This window comes from Melozone crissalis, unplaced genomic scaffold, assembly GCF_028551555.1.
Source record: "Melozone crissalis strain CALT ecotype California unplaced genomic scaffold, PUWL_Pcris_2 ptg000036l_1, whole genome shotgun sequence".
In the NCBI taxonomy this organism is placed as follows: Eukaryota; Metazoa; Chordata; class Aves; order Passeriformes; family Passerellidae; genus Melozone; species Melozone crissalis.
Window position 1 is genome coordinate 16,068,664 of NW_026535814.1, and position 17,730 is coordinate 16,086,393.

The 17,730-nt window shown below is 39.7% G+C and overlaps 1 protein-coding gene across 14 annotated transcripts in view; it reads right to left on the reverse strand.

The window, feature by feature from the left end:
• The window catches only part of CELF4 (CUGBP Elav-like family member 4), a 713,118-nt gene that overhangs the window by 608,685 nt on the left and 86,703 nt on the right, over positions 1–17,730 (reverse strand). For all 14 annotated transcript variants that reach the window (XR_008483560.1, XM_054283218.1, XM_054283228.1 and 11 more), the window contains exon 2: positions 13,356–13,438. Coding sequence is in view for 13 of the 14 variants with exons in the window: in XM_054283218.1 (XP_054139193.1) it covers positions 13,356–13,438 (83 nt within the window). In the remaining variant the exon portion in view is untranslated. The remainder of the gene's footprint in view (positions 1–13,355; positions 13,439–17,730) is intronic.

The following is a 17,730-nucleotide window of genomic DNA, read 5'->3' on the forward strand; positions in this document are numbered from 1 at the left end:
ACCAGTTTGTACAGAGGAAACAGAGGAGCTGCCAACATCTTAATGAAACCTGAGGTCATGTGCAGCAAACTTCCTCTGCGGGCCTGGTCCCCTCTCATCACTGCATGTCAAAAGCATTAAAAGCATCTCAAAAAACCTTAAATTCGTCTTAAAATCATCCAGGTCTGGTACCGTGCCTCAACGAACCACACCAAAATATTCATGTACTCAAAAAAGTCCTTAACATTTCCAGAAAATTATGTCGCAATTTCTATAAAAATGGAGGGAGAGGAGGGCAAAATAAAGGAAGCATATGTGCAAATATCTCCAAATAGTCAAGGATCAAGGGGGTAGGAAATTTATTTGGGGAGAGCAGAGAAAAGCCAGTGCCTGTTCACTTTTTAGTTTGAATTAGGTAATGCAGGGATTTGTATCAGGGAAGCTACGTATGTCAAGCAAATGTCATGCCTGCCTGTTTGGGTTGATTTCTGCTTTTCTGGCCTTTTCATTTGAGCAAGAATTTTCTATCAGATCCAAAACTCAGTCTTCACATAAATGCATGATCAAATCCACTTTGATCCCTTAAATGAAAAGGTCTTGAATTGACATTTTCTGGATAAAATACTTTCATTAAAAATAATTAAAAAAAGAAACCATACAAAAACTCTACCCTACAAACAAACAAGCCCCTCCTCCAACCCTAAACCAACCAACCAAAAAAAAACCCCATAATGCAGTAGCAAAGGTCTTATGCATTATCAAGCATGCTGCCTTGGTGAAGACAAAAAATACAAAAGAAGAAAAAGAAAAGAGAAAAAAGGAGAAGCCATATCATGAGATGACAGAGACTAGAGGCCCTCTCAGTCAACACAGCAGTACTGATTTCCTCCAGATATGCAGAATTGGTATGTAAGCACAGCATTTGGGGATGAGATAGACTTCTTAAGGAGAAATCAGTGTTTTGAGTTTTATTTCTTTCAGTCAAAGGAGAAATGTTGCAAAGTGTTCATTCTGGAAATTTGCCTGTTTTCACAGATTCAGAAACAATATTAGGATGGAAAAACATACATATATTGTAACTGATACTCCAGGTTCAAAGAGTAAATCCAGCTTTTAACAACTGGATGAATAGGTGATTTTAAATTTGCACGATAGATTCTATGATCTCCATAGTTTTGGATTTCTGCTTGTGACTGACATGACTACTGCTTCAGAAACTAAGTCCACTCACAGAAAACCAGTTTTCTTTAAGGGAGACAAGAAAAAACTTCTGCAAAGCTGGTAGTGGACACAAAGGAAAGAAATAGGCGTGCAAGAAGTAGGAAGCATCTGTACACTGATGTGATCTGTGACTGGATGTTTGTGCAACCTCTAAATGTTGAATGGTGTTAGTTGTTAACTGCTGTTTTAACTTTAATTTTATTGAACCAAAGACTCCACGACTAGATCCATTGGAGAAAAAGCTTCAACTACTTGGCTTTTAAACAAGTTTTTCTGGGGAATTGTTTTGTACAGGAATCAGAAAGAGAGTGATGAAAACCTAAAGATATTTCTAGGGAAAAAAAAAAAATCTGTTGTGGAGTAAAGACTTTAAAACTTTTTTTTTGTTTAACAATGTTGAGTCTATTTGGTACAGTTCTGATTTTATCCAAGTTGACTTAAGTGCTTTAAAAATGAAGTTAGGAAAAAGAATCATTCACTTCGATTAAAAGGGCATTAGGCTAGGTTTCAAAAAGCCACAAGGTAGCATATCATCTTAGTCAAAGTTCAAGGTTAGAGCTGATATTAAAAAGCAAGGCAAATGAAATCAAGAGGGTTGCTGTTAAACTTGGCTCTTGCAATGGTGTCGGCTTCTGTTCAGAATTCTCTTGGCCTCTGGACAAGATACTGCAATTCAATAACAGCTAGCAGAGACTTTCTAGGACTCTCAAGGATGTTTTCTGAGTTTCAAATGGAGAGACCTCCAGTGGCTCTGATCTGCATCATCAGGCCACCTCAGATAGGTGCAAGACTTCAAGTGACATCTTAGGAGCAGTGCTGACTGGCTGGATGGGCTATGAATAACCATAATAACAACGATTATAAAAAGAGTTTGCACATCAGAGCGAAAGAATGAGGAGCAAAGAGGATAAATGTGACTCTTAATCTTCAGCTATCTGCATGGGAAAGTATGATTAATAACTACAGAGGCTTAGCATAACCTCCTCAGATAATGAGTGAGGTGGCCTTCTCCAAGCCCTGATTATCCTCTTCTAATGGGCTTCATATATTGTGTAAACTAATAACCAAGGCCTAAGCAATGCACACTCCAGGGTCTGCAGGAAAAACACTGGGCCCAAATGTGATTAAGTTGGTGAAAATTGCCCAGCAGCACAGTGTGGTCTGCTTGAGCAGAGGGGGGAACAGGAGGAGAGAATGAGAAGCAATGTATCCTGCAAAGAAATGAAGCAGAAACTAGCACAAATCTGCCTTTTAACATCGATATGCTGGTATAAATCTCTTGGCTTTCAACCAGGATTGCTGTGAGTTTTCAGCTGGAATTGGTGGAAAGGCAGGGCACAGCCACAAGGTGTTTAATACCAAGAAAGAGAGGCACCCATAATGAGGAGATCTGATTGCAGTTCTGTTCAGAAAGGCAGCAGCAATGCCAGATCTGAAGGGTAACTCAAGTTGTCAGTCAGTGTTTCAGAGCTGGAAAGTGAAGAGGTGCTCAGAGAAAGCTGGAGTCCCTAAAGTGAGCAAGTTCAACAGCGCAACCCTGGCCCAGGGAAAAAAATTTAAAAAAATAAAATAGAAAAAAAAATGACCTTCCAGCTCCCTTGGCTGTATCTCTAAAGTGCAAGCACAGCTGAAGGGACTCAGCTGTATAGGGCATCTAAAGAAAGAGGACAAGATTCTCATTTGAGCTGCACTGATGTAAAGAAGCTTAAACTCTGCAAGAGCATATGGAGTTACTCTGAATTTACATCCAGCCAACAAGAGTACTGAATGACAGCCCCTCCTCACTGAGAAACATAATTCTTAGCTGCACAATGAATATCACATTAGATTATCCAAACTGAAATAATTGTAAATACTAGATTTATCTGGACTCATTTGTGCTGTCTGCTTAATTGTTGCACTTCACTCACAAGGACAATGAAATTAGTTTGGACAGGCTCACTTTAGAAGCATTATCGTTGGGCTGTGGCAGGTTGGATTCAGAGTGCTGGTGGGAAAGGTTTAAGGCTTAACTGAACTAAAAATGAAAGAGGAAAACTCAGCAATATTCATAAATTTGGGGCCTCTACTGGGGCATGAGACACTGCCTTTGAAGAGTGTCACATCCGTACTCTTTGTAGTGCATCCACATTTGTAGAACTGTAGCTTCCAAAAAAAACTCAAAAACATACAAAGCCCTGAAATATCAGCATTTTCTCAGGCTCCCCTCAGAAGCTCTGTGCTTGTTGAATGCTAGCAACACATGCCCAGCTTGCCCAGGAGTGTCTCAGCCTCTCCTCTCCCAGGTGAACGCGTGAGTCACGTCGAGCAATGTGAGGATGCGGTGGCAGAAGAAACAACAAGGCGGGAGCAGCAGGCTGCTACCAACAGAACAGACACCCTGAAAGGTTAGAAAGGCTCACCCTCTGTACATCCCACTCCCTTCGCCTGTACAGGATAAACACAGGCAGAGAAATCAATCCCCGGTTGCTCCGAGGAAGAACAGACAAGAGAGTGCAATACGTACAACCCTCTCCTGGGTGTCTTGTTCTCTTGGGCAGCATGAGTATGCACTGAAAAGCTCATACACACCATAATTTCAAGAGACACGAGGTTTAGGACAAGCCAACTATGCAGTCTATGTACATGTGGCTTCACAAACGTGTGGAAATGTTCGGTAAGCTGAGGCTCTCCCTTTGTCTGGAGGAAATACGTGCTCTCCCAGGCAGATGTAGGTGGGAAGCACGGTGTTCCTCCTCAGCAGCTGTAATCTCAACTCATTTCACCAAGCAGGCATTACGGGAACGCAGGGTAATGTTTCCAGCAAATCTACAAAGGAGATAAGAGATGGCAAGGACAGACGTGCTGGGTGAGACAGGATGGAGGAGAAAAGGAGAAAATGATGCCTGGCCAGACAGCAGACATTAGCGTGACTTCACTGGGAAAGGACACTACAAAACAGCCTAAAAGACAGAAGCAGCACCTCAAATGTTTACCAAGGAAGATCTCTACAGTAAGCTAGCCATAAATAAAAAGACCAAGAAAAACCGATTCCAGTTTTACCACCTTGAAAACAAAGTGCTCTTCCACTGATCAAAGCTGTAAATGAAATCAGAAACCCACGCCAGCATGTCTTATCAGTTACATATTTACCGTGCAAAGTCAATATAGTAGCATAGAAATTACTGAGCCATTCTAAGAACAAGAGAAAAATAAATTTTCTCCATCTGTTTGAAGGAGCAACCTGAGCTTGGAATGGATTAGTTATAGCTGGACAGAACTTGCTCTGCCAAAACCTGCCTACAAAGCCAGTGATCAAAACACTCATTTTTTTGCGACATGTCAAATAAAATATGCACTAGAAAGAAACAGAGGATTTTAGGATTGTAGTATACCATACCTAAGGGGAAAGTAAAACAACAACTTCATTCTAGCACCAGAAGATTCATTTGGTGCAGAAAATGAATGCATATCAAGGTCAAAATATGTTACGGAAATCAAAGAAATTTGAATGCATGTTTTTACAAGAAATTGTATCTTAACAAACTTTTTTTTTTTAAAGGAGTGGCATGGTGGGAAGGGGAGGGGGAAAAAAAGGTATGGGACACAAGATAGAAGTTGTTCCCATTAAAGAGAAAAATGGGAAATGCACATTTCTTCTTTGAAAAATAGGTTAGGCTTAATTTTGTCCTTGTACTTACAGAAACTAATCAGAGAGATTTGACATTGCTGGGAACCTGCCAAGTGCAGCGGCTCGTACATGCGGGGCCACTGTGGGTCTCTCACTGCAGCTTACTCAAAAGAGCAAAATCCCTTCAGATACCTGCTCTCCTCAGCTGATAGTGCGATCTCATGGTCAGTCACTCCCCAGCACTTTCTCCCTGCCGGAGACAGAGCGCAGCAGAAGGGAAACACGGCAGCTAAATGGGTTACATCACGTCAAGTCCTATCAGGAGTTACCCATGAGAGGAGAGATGGGACAGTTCCTGCCACTCCCAAAAACATTCCAGCTCAGAGAGTTCTTTAAAAGGTGTCCTTAACCTAAAGAACAGTTTCAAGTTTAATGCACAAATCATGCTCTTAGATTATTTAACGTAGGGAACACGGCTTATTTTTTAAGGGATCTGCAGCCAGTGGATGGATTTCACATGGTAAGGCTGGCAGGCTGTCTACTCTGCAACTGAAATGTTTTCAGCAAGCATAGATGTTCTTAACCTACATAGCATAAGTAGCACTACCAGAAATAATGTTTCAGGAAAAGATTCAAGTCCTTACTGTAGAGCTGCCCACCAGGAATTACAGTCATGGAATGCAGTTACTCCACAGCATTCAAGTCCATGTTTTCGTGTTTTCATTGCTATTACATAGACTATTTAAATTAAACTAGATCAAGACACAGGTCTGTGTGTTTCAAAGATAAATATTTTGGTGGCAGAGATAAACATCTGATTCATCATTCTTGTGCGTGGTCTTCAGCCTTTGCATTAAAAAAAAAACATTAAAAAAAAAGAAAAAAAAAAGGAATTATTTGGAATTATTTACAAACTGGGTGTCTGAAGGATTTTAAGGGATGTGTACACTGCATGAAAAACATGAAACAGACAGTGCTCACACCAGCATAGGCTATGACTGGTACAGCTTGTAAGGCTATAGTATAGGTGGGCATATCTCCCCAGGAAGAAATCCAGATCACACAATTAATACTGGATCTTGCACTAAGTGCTTTACTAGAAACTTGGAGTGGCCTTGCAGATCACAAGCAGCACAGAGTTTGTAGTGCAAATATGGGAAGTGGGTGTTTATGGGGAGGTTAGCCTACGAACAAAGACTCCTGGGCTGGGTAATGTCTCACACTATGGCTGAAAAAATGAAAAGGTAAAGGGTTCCTGTTCTCTTCCTCTGTTTCTCTGTGACTGGCAATGTGGCATGAGGAAGGAAGGTTTACTGCTTGCGAGCTATTCCTGGGTGTATCCCATCATTGCCAAATCAGCAGGGTGGTGCAACTGGCAATCCAAACTCTTAGGGTTCATTAGTATCTAATACTTAACACTGTTGAAACACCAAGACATCAACCATCCTTAATTCTTACAGTTTGGGTCTGGGACCTCTCTGTAGCAAAGGGGCTGTGGGAGCTGTTGAAGGGCCCAGCAGGTGTCAGGGATGCTCAGTGTTTTGTGAGATCATGCATTCGCATGCAAAGATTCTTGGTAAAAATATGTTTCCCCATTTAGAGCTACGGTACTTTTCACGATGACATCATTTCAGCAGTGACAAATATAGCTGAGTCTGCTCTTTCCTACGCCATATAAATCCCTTGACCTCAATCAGATCATTGCTGATTTACACTTGTGTAAATGAAGTCAGAATCCAGCCCATGGTATTCACAAATGTAGGCCAGAGTAAGCATTACTCACAGACAAGAGACAACCCTTCAGAGGAAGGAAAAAAGATCATTTTCATGCAAATATCCTTAATAATAAGGAACAAGAGTTAGAAATAAGAGTATGAATGAAATGCAATCAAGAACTGCTCTGAGATCAGATTTGCTTCTAACTTTATGGTGCTGCATCAGCTGCTCTTACAGCAGCTTAAGCCCAAAATTTGACCTACCTGAAACTTGTTATACATAATTTTTCATCAGGGATCTGTGAGCTGACTCAATCTCCAAGCTTGGCTTTGAAGGTAGCTGGAGGTGCTCAGCTACTTGCAGGGTCTAAAGAAATTTGTTCGCTGTGTTCTATGAAAATGGAAACTTTTTTTTTTCCCTGATATCCAGCTTTGCCCTCAAATTGTTGCACATTATCTATTTATTTATGCATAAACAGTGGCATTATGGTTTGGAGAATAGGGGTCCTTTGATGGGAGGTAAGCTTGACTAGCCTATGGGAGTTTACTGCTACGCATGTAAATGAGGACATACATACAAATATGCAGAACAGACAAGTGAAAATATACAGCATCTCTTTAAAATGAAATACTTTGATTGCTCCAATCACAAGAAGTTGTAAAACTACCCTGAAGAATTAACAGCCTCAGTACATGCTAACTACATCCATCATAAATTCGTCTTTAGTTTCTGTTATCATATCACTGTCTCTTGGGACCCCCAGTCCTGTCATCATTTGCCCTTTATAATTTATTCAGCTTGTACTTGCCTGAATCCTTTCTACTTATCATTCATCTTTACAGTTGTACATAAAATTAGATTGATCCTCCTATGGCAGACACGTCAGAGAGAAAAGTTGTCATCGAGTAACACATAAAGCAAATGAAGGTCCAGCAAAAGCTTTTGTTGAATAACTTGAAAATCATCCTCTGAGATCCAAAAGGTGTCAAAATAAAAAGACAAGACAACGCTACCTTTATTATTTTTTTTCCCCTTTTTTGCACATCATTTTTCAATTGCCACCAAATCTCCCAGACACGACTGGGAAGCCTTTTTCCCATTTTGCATCTCAGGCTGAGTGTGGTTAGCCACCACAAAGGTGATGAATACACCAGTCTCAGCTGAGATAACAGTGTGCATCCAACACACTGGCTCTGTCAGGATGCTGGCACTGTGCTCTTTCTCTGCAAAGCTCTTTGGACTGGGTAGCAGGGAGAGAGTTTACTTTGTATTCTAGAGGCTGCCTTGTAGGGATACAGAAGCCAATCTTTAACTAGTGAAATGGAACTTTAATGTTTACCAAGCAGATAGGACCCAGGTGTTTCATCTCATCTGGTGAACAGAGCAGCGCTGTCAAACTACAGGGGTTTTTAGCAAATGGAAAGTGCCTATAGCTTCCTCTTCCTCTGCCCTGCTTTATCCAAAGCAAGGTCCAAAAGGACTTTTTCTGCCTGGTCACTCAGAAGGAGGAAACAAGGGGTAAAAAAATAAAGATAACTTTAAGCATGACATTGACATCCAAAAATCTTAAAGGGAGGAATTCTGGAGAATTTCTGAAGGATTGGGTTTTTGTTGTTTTTTTTTTTTTTCTCTCTTTTTCTTTTTTTTTTTTTTTTTTCCCAAGTCTCTTACCTCAAATCTGGTTTTATTCCTTTTCATCTTCATTTTTAACTTCAGAAAACAGACATGTTTCTCCCAAGGGAACAATTAAATGTGTTTTCTTTCAAAATCTAAAGGGCATGGTGAGCAAGCTGTGTGTTCAGCAGGCTACTTTAATCAATGGAACCCATCCAGCCTACCACTGCTGACCAAATTGCAATTTACATCAGTAGAGAAAAACTTTTGAAATGGGAACTTGTGGGAATATAATACCATTTTTGGCACAACACAGCATGCAGGGTGATATGTGGTTTAATGGTTTTCTAACAAGCTTTTGGAAAAAGCTTTGAAACGTTAAAAAAAAACAACAATAAGACAGTAAGATTTCAAGACCTGCTTAAACAGTGAAATCCATGCTATATGTGCAGGACTTCTGAAGTCTACATGATACTTATGTCTCATTTAAGCCTTATGACATGGATTTAAGAGAGGCCAGACCTTACAGGGTACCCTCTGCCCTCCCCACTATGTTCACATAAAAACTTCAGTCAGTTTCCTCACATAAAAATTTAAGTCAGGTATGACCAGTAATGTTGGAAAAACCTTTTTTATTAAAACAAACAAACAACCAAAAAACAAAAACCCCCAACAAAACTCCTCTCCCCTGTGTTCAGGTGTCTTTCCTCACACAAAAATTTAAGTCAGGTATGACCAGTAATGTTGGAAAAACCTTTTTGATGAAAACAAACAAACAACCCCCCAACAAAACAAAACAAAGAAACAAAATCCCACAAAACAAAAATAAACAAAAAAACCCCCTAAACTTTGGGCACCTGAAATTAGATGGAGAGTTTTTGTTTCTTTAAAAAATGGGTTTACTGTGAGTTTTATGAGCTCACCTGTCTTCCAGAGTTAAAGAGGCATATTTTTGCATATGATGAATAAAACAGAATGCATTTTTTTCTAGATGGCAAGAAGAGACAAAGAATATCAGAACAGTTAGGGAGAAAACTAATTATGTTTCGCACTGAGAAATTTAGCATACCAGTAGTACCACTGTCTCTTTCAAGAGGAATAGATGCAGTAAGAAAACCCAGCCTATTTCCCAGACTGAACAAGCCCTGCAGATTGCTGAGGCTAACAGTTTCGTACATACTTAATTTCATAGTTATTCTTTGCAAGTCTTACAGGAAGGTTTTAACATTATGCAAAGAGACAGTGCCTCCAACCAAGTGTACATGGACTGTTCCCTCCCGTTGCCTGAGAGAGCCACAAAGAACTAGGGGAAGAAAAATGCTGCTGTGCTTATCATACAAGAGCTCAGTTTATTTGTGCTATAAATAAAAGTAGATCTTGATAGCGTAATTACATTTCTCAGCATTATCCTCTGCCATTCACTTGAGAAAGAAAAAAGAAAGGGGAGAAAAAGTTCGCTTCACTATAATTTGTAATCAAAATGACTACACTTAAAACATAATTTTATTTCCCCGATTTCATTTCCTGTGGAGCTTTGTGGGGCAAATAGATAATATTATACAAAATCTGCAGGCAGATATAATTCTTCCATACGTTGCACTGTCATTGTCTAGGTCATTTTACCCCCCCGGCTTTCGTCAGAACCATGGCCTGTGGTTTGATATTGCATTTTATCATTGTGGGATATATCAGCACCAGAAATCCCAGGGGTGAGCCAACTTTTACTTTCTCTAATTTCTCTCTTCTGCTCCCCCAAATTACTCTCCCTTGCCTTAATTCGCTTTTTATAATGCGAGTTTAAAAAAAAAAAAAAAAGGTGGTTTCCCACTATGAAGGATTAGCACAGATTATGGCAAACAGTGTTAATTATAGGTGAGGAAAAAGAATAGTGCATCTCTCCAATCTGTTCTTGATTTCCCCCGTGTCTGTCTGTCTGGTAATAAGCCTCCTTTAATCTGGCAGTCCCCTTGGTGAAATCAGCGCCATGGACAGCAATATTGATTGCTTCTGAGAAACCATCACAGCTGCTCAACCAAATTACCTTTGATATGTGACCTTTAATGTAATTACTGCAACATCAAAGCATTTCTATAAATTATTAAAGAACTAATATACTTCATCATCCAGCCACTCTATTATATGTAAAATAAACAATCACAAGTAAACACTAGAATTTGAATTGTCCGACGATCACAAAGTGCTCTTTACACACTGTGCCACATTAACCTTCCATTTTAGGCAAAACAATTTCAAACTCTCCAAAAGAGCCGAATTTGCTCATTCAGATGAAGAAGATTCAAATGATAGTCTTATGTTTTACATTCCAGTCCAGTTGCTTCAAAATATGTATCATGTTTCCTTCTCACCCAAAAACAAAGTGCCATAAAGACTTTATTAATCAACACATACCTGCTTGGAAGTCTTTTGATTATTCCACAAGATGAGTTTATGTCCTACATATAACATAGAAATATGTGAAACATATTTCTGTCATTGTACAAAGCACATCCAGAAAGTAATTACTGTAAAATATGTGCATGTAGCCACTCCATTAAAAACAAAGTGATACAGAGCTAAGAGGCAAGGCATCTGAATCTGGACAAAACCTCCTCATGTCTCACCATTTCCATACATTACCATTCATGTGCATATTATTAAAAATTACTCAGTTCTGTGTTTCACAATGCAAAGAATACAAGCAGCAATATTGCAAGAGCAGGAAAGTGTACATTTAACTGGGGAATGGGAAAGAATGGCTTAGTCTAGTACTATTTATTTTTTCCTATACCATGCCTGTTAATTGTTTTTGATGCCTCCTCAGTCGAGCTGTTTGTGTCACAGACAGTGGAGTGTCAAGAGAAGATGTTATATACGTCTCATTTTGAACTTATGTGAATAAGGACTTAGACCCCTGACCCTAAAAGTGCCTCTTATTTTATGGTGATGAACTATGGTTGATATTTTTGGTGCATGTTATCAAGAACAGTCAGGTAAGTCATAAATAATTCTCTGCTACTCAGATAGGAACCATAAAACAGTATCCAGGCATGATACTTTATCAAGAGACAAGACTGGTTTCCTTAAATAAACTACAGTGACATCATTCAGAGGATGAGTTCAGAAACTTGGCAGAAAGCTGCACGAAGAGGGTTTGCTGGTGGAAAGCAAACCTTTATCCTGAGACAAATAGAACTGGAAATGAAAGGGACGGGAAAATCAGTGTTCAGAGCTCTAAGAAACCTGGTTGCTCTTTTAGACAGAGGATTCGCTGCTCTCAGCTCAATGAGATCCTGATGTGTCTCCTGAAAGTGTGTAAGGAAATTAAAAAAAAAAAAAAACGCCTTCTAGAGGCAGTGTGGCCAGTATGGAATATATGTAAGAGAAATTGCGCAAACCAAGGAAGAAATTGTTTCCCTGTAGTCTAGAATTAGTTGGTGAAGCCTTTGAAGGAAGTCTCAATCCTAATGCAAAAGCTGGTTGAATTCTACCACTGTCCAAGAAAACAGTTTTGACTTTAAGACTTTTGTGATTTGAATTCTCTAACACAGAAATTGAGAATCAGAATGACGAACATATAGGATAAAAAATCCTAAATCAACACTTGCCCTCCCTCTCCAACACCTGAGTCCTCAATCTCACTGACCCACTGTGTTCTTGAAGATATTATCATCATACAATTTCAGGATAAGATTTTAAACTCATAGAGAAGATAGAGTTCCATTTACAAGTGGATGAACTCCTCCCAGTAAGAAGTGCAAGGAGTCTCAGTGGAAAATCTGGAATTTCAATTATTCTTTTTTAAATACACAACACTCTATTCATCACATCTCTAGTATAGATAAATATATATTTTATTTCAAGCATATTTCAGAAAATTTCAGTTAAAATGCTACCTGAATCATCCCTATTCAACATATTCTCTCTTTTTTTTTTCCTATCCAGTTTTATCATTCAGGAAAGAGAAAAGCAAAAAGAAAATATTGGAAGAGGGAGGAGGAAGAAAAACTGAAATCCCCTCCCAAGACCGAAGTTACTTTCAATCTGCTGCTAAGGAGTTTCTAGAAAAAAAAAATAATTCAGAGGGAGTTGTCAGCTGACAGAAATATTTTTAGGCAATGAAGTATGTATATATTTGCATAAGGTATGGCCTTTTAAGCAAAGATAGATGTAGATGAGCATGTGCGTGGGCATCTCCATACTGGCAAGGTGGCTTAGAGATAGGTAAATAGACCCAGGATGATGGAAACAAGCAGAGCAGAATCAACACTTTCCTCAGAACACAGAGCAAGGGATGTGTCTTAGGTCTGGTGGAAAGGTAGGTTATAGCTACACAGCAATCAATCATTCAGCACCAGCTAATAAAGACAGACTTTTGGATAGATTTCCTCTCAGTTTAGAAGGCAGCCTGGAGCCTTCAGAAGCCCACTCTTAGTTACGTGGTCACTGGCTCCTGGTTTTTGTGAAACCAGCTTCATTCCAGCTGCGGGAGCACTTGGCTGCTCCCAATCCAGGCACTCTGGCTGAATCTAAATAGTCTCTCCCTCCCCCGGGTAACCACTTAGCTACAAACCCATCCCAGCAGGGCAGGTCTTCCCCACATAATGCTGATTCTATTTTTAGTTCTGCTTGTGTTGTCTGAACCTTAGATCTTGCTCATGTGAATAATTTTCCTCATTATCTCGCGTGCGTCTTTCCCCTCTCTCTCTTTTCTCCTTGTCTCACCGCCTTTCCAATCTGCTACAGCTGCTTGAATACTAAAGTAACTGAGTCAAACCACTTTGTCATCAGGAATATGTTTTCATTCTGTGATAACTCAATAATGTGATCTGTTTCTTGATTTCTTGCTGCCAAACCTTGCTTCAGAGAAGAGAAGCAGTGAGAGAAAGCACCTGGTGAGGACCACTAACATTCTGTAGTGATCAGAATCCTAAAGCAGCTCCTCAGCTCAGTTAGGCTGGTAGAATCCAGTGCATAACCAGTTGATTTCTGTTTTCTGACTCCCAGTAAGGGCAAAAAGCTTTTAGTTTTGTGCATGGGAACCATTTGGGTGGGTTGGTGGTATCTTGGTTTTATTAGCACAATGCAAATAGTGAATCATCCAAACAGAGACTTTCTGCTTCCAAATCTGAGATGAGAACACCATATGTAACCCATTTTTTAGATTTAAAAGAAAAGGAAAAAAAAAATAAAGGAAATGTTATCAGTCTGGACTCACCCCCGGCAGTGTCTTCTGTTCATGCAGTGCGCTCTGGGCCTTTAGAGCAGACTCCCTTTCGCAGTATGTTAGGAAGGCACAGCCTGCAAAGAACAAGAAAAACCTCCATAAGAGCACTATTTCAGAGAAGATCCTTCTGAAATTGAGACATAGAACAAACCACTTTCCTGTCATCATCCCATTCCCAGTAAATCAATCATAAAATTCTCTCCTTAGTGTGTCAGTAGTAAAAGTCAAGAAATGAAGCCATCATAGCTTCCTCTGAACCCTGGTGGACAGTGAGCAACAGTTTACCTGTGAGTGCTTATTTCTCTTTCAAGACACACTGATGTTTCAGCTACAGGAGGCTGCACAGGATTAGGGATCTCAAAGGTTCCACAGGATGGCAGGGTGGGGCGTGAGATCCCACTCCTGCTCCAGCAGCAGCGCTGGGAGCAATCCCCTTGCTGCCACATCCTGAAAGGTCTCACGCCTTTCTTTCCTTCCAGGTACTTTAAGCAAAGGGCATGCAAGGACTTGCAGCTTCCTACTGCAGAGGAAAATTTCTGTTGTTCAGCCTGACCTGCACCAAAAACTCGTTGCTCTTTTTGAATCACACCAGAAATCCACCTCCCTGCACTGGCTGCCACAAGGACTCACTGGCTTCCAGTTGTAAACACAACCATGCCAAAGCCCAGACAGTCACTACAAAACATCCCTGACCCACAGATCACTTGAACTTCAGAGATGCACTGATGGGTTACATCTTTGATTCTTCCAAAGATTAACTTATCAACTACAAAGCCTAAAGCCCTGTCAAAGCAGAGCCCTGCTGTGTTTTCCATCCCCACCTCTATGCTTCCCTTCTGGTAAAAAATGTTGCAATATCTTACTCCATTTGTGTGTCTGATGTGATCAACTTATTGCTTCTTACTGCAGTATACTGAAAACCTGCCAGTTCCTGCAGCAAAAAATATGCTTGTTATGCAGAAGACATTTTCTCTGAAATTACTACAGAATGTCTCCAGCTCCTTGAAATGGAGGTATCACATCTTTCAAGGTTCAGGCAGCATGTCCCTCAAACTGAGAATGTTCTTCTAGAGGAACACAAGTATGGAGAGACTACCAAAGAAACAAACAGGTCCCACAACCCCATCTTGACCCACCCACCTTCTCCCCAAGAATGTATAAAGTACGTAACAGGTGAGTAAACAGTAGACTGTAAACTTCTTTTCAGCTTTGATTGCCACTTTGAACATTTTGTCCATGCAATGCTCACTTTTTTCCAATTTTTTTCCTTAGAGAGTATCACTGAAGAAATACACACTTTTACATGCTTTTAATAGATTAGTACATTAAAGAAAATAGGACTTTTTTCCTATAAATTAACATTTTTTAATCAGAGATTGTCCTGTGGAAGTCACCGTACTCCTCTCACAATGAAGCTATGATATGGCATGAAAAAGAAGGAAAAGAACAATTTTTTCACAATTTCTTATCCTGTATTAGTTTCTGGAGCTCTTCTTACTTTCTGTTTATTCAAACCAATCACATTTATTATGTCTCAATAACTGAGATTCAGATGCAGAAGGTAACAGTCAAAAAAGGAGACTGAACATCATCAAAATTTTGCATACTTGGAATTATTTTGATTTGTTCCCCTCTAACTTTAAATGGATGAGGTTTCAGTTAGTCTGTATCCACCAAAGAAGAGGAAGAAACTGTGGCAAAGTGTTTGCAGCTAGCAGAAATAATGGATTGGAAAGGATCCTTAAAAGTCACCCATAGCCTGATAATCAAATGGGAAACTATGCTTAAATTTAATTTCAGTGCTAAATCACAGGCTGAGAGCTCTCTGTTTACTAGATACAATAAGAAAGTCTCCCTTTAGCAGCAGACGTGGAGCAGCTGATTCAGTCTAATTAGGCACATCATAGCACACTGTTATAGAGATAAACTATGCAGTGTAAAGCTCTCATAATGATAGCTATATTTTTCTCCTCATTGTGATTGCCACGATGACAGCTCAGGGTAACAGTGTCCTACTCCTATAGTACCACGACTGTAATTCAGGCTGAGTAAGCAGGAGAATGCTCTTCTCTCAAAATTGGCATTTTCCACCCAAAATCCACCCTCTGTGTGTGTGTGGAGGCAAGTTCTCACCAGGGAGAAACCTCCCCTAAGTTCTCTCCAAAGCTGTTTCAAAAGTGGTAAAAGTACCAAACTCCCCAAAATCAGTACTCAGAATGCATCCAACCATCACTGAATATAACAAACACACTGCTATGAACTAAAAGACTTTGAAATTGAAAAGAAATCTACACTCTCATATGATCAGACAAAAAAAAAAAATACCTCCTGTTTTGCAGAGACAAAATGTATCCTCTGTGGAAGTGCTTCTTTTTCCCTTTTCATTCATATATCATGCACATGAATTACAATCTATCCCACACATGTTGGGTAAAAAAGTAATATCTCTATGAAAAATAATATCTTGTTTATTTAAAGTAAGGCTTGGTTTCTTAGAGACCATAAGAAGTTCCATCCCAGCAGTGGCCAAATGAAATAGAGATCAATGTTCATAGCAGGCCTCAAACCTGAACTTGAAAAGGACAGCTCATGGGGAATTTTTGTCTTCCCTTTCCTTACCACAAGATTGCTCTGCAAGGCACATATGCAGCGTTAGCCATCTGCTAAAATAATGAATTTTTTTCAAAAACACAAGAACTTTTATAAAACAATATTTATCTATTACTCCATCCTGCAAGAATTTCTTGTGCATTAGGATGAAAGGAAATGCCCTTTCTTGCACCATCCTGCCTGCCTCCCCGAAACCAAAATTGATCTCTGCTTTGTACTGTGATGTTTAAAGGAATGAGAACCCCTTTCAGGTGTTACTTTTCCTAGTCTACCTCTTTCAGTGTGCCTCCACATAACCCCTCCAAAGGGCTCTTCCTTCCTGGAGAATGTTGCTTAAAAAATACACTGGGCACTCAGATTAACACTATGGAATACAGCATCCTAAACAACTGAGTCTTGAAATATTTTCATATGGAGCAGCTATGTTCTTTTTTATTCTTTTCCAGAGAAAAGAAGATGGGGGGAAAAAAGGTGGGTTTTTTTTTTAATATGATATTTTTTTCTTCTTTTCATTTTGATTTCCCAGATGGAAAAAAATTTTAGAACAATCAGTTTTCCCAGCTGAACCTCACGATTGTGTACAGAATCACTTATTTCACAGGGGAAAAAAAAGATTTTTCATAGTAGACTCCTAAGTAGCTCAACTTAACTGCTCACTTGCCATCAGCAGTTTGGTCTGGGTGTGAACATGACTTCTAGGTGGGAGCCTTCATATTCCTTACAAAACATTTGCACCATCCATCCCCTTTGAATTGCCCATGTTCAGCAGTATAATGAACATTTCTCAACATATCTCTTAAGTAAAGGTGGTGTGAAAGCAATGCATTATTTCTATCCTCCACTTATATGGGAGGTAATGAGTCAGTCAGTGCAGTGTTTGTGAATTATATCAGAATTTGAACAAAAAATTTTAATTGACTATTTGACAATGAAAGGCTTGGTCCAAACTGCTCCTAATTTCTATTCTATTTTTCTCATGCATTCCAGACATATGTCAATCAGCTAAAAAAGGCTGTGTTTGGATTGTGTATTTCCAGCTGTTCCTTTGCTACCAGCAAAGAGCTTTTTGGGCAAGCACATAAACATCTGGAAAATCCCACCTGCCTGTTAACCTATTGAACTCCAGTCTCTTGGAAGCATGAGGACATATCAAGCTGTCTCCTGGGAAACAGGATTGTTGAAGACATGATGGGAAACAAAAACAAAAGCTTGAGATGGAAAAGAAATTACAAAGGCTCTACTTTAATTTTATCTCCAGAGAATTCAATAGTGCAAATAATAATTGTATGAGATACAGATGGAAAATGATTGTGGTTATGGCAACTTCAACTTCATAGCGAGTCTTCAGAAGATTCTGCACAAGCCTGGGAGGCAAAACTGTCAGGAGACACACTGTGAACTGAACAAAATAATACTGAAAACTGAAAGCCAGTCACACAGCCTGAGCTGAAGAAGGCAAATGCATGACCTGGGAGAATGGACAACAACCCACTTTAGCAGATCAGGTCAGAGACCATCTAAGGAACCTCAAAATGCACAGGTCCATGGAATCTGATGAGATGAATCCATGGGTCCAGAGGGAACTGGCAGGTGAAGTGGTTAAGCCCCTGTCCCTCATGTTTGGAAGACCAGCAAGGTACCCACTAACTGGAAAAGAAGAAAAAATCCCTATTTTCAAAAGAGAAACTAGAAAGAGCCAGAGAACTACAAGCCCCTTTGGGTAAGATCATGGAGCAGAGCCTTCTGAACAAGAAGC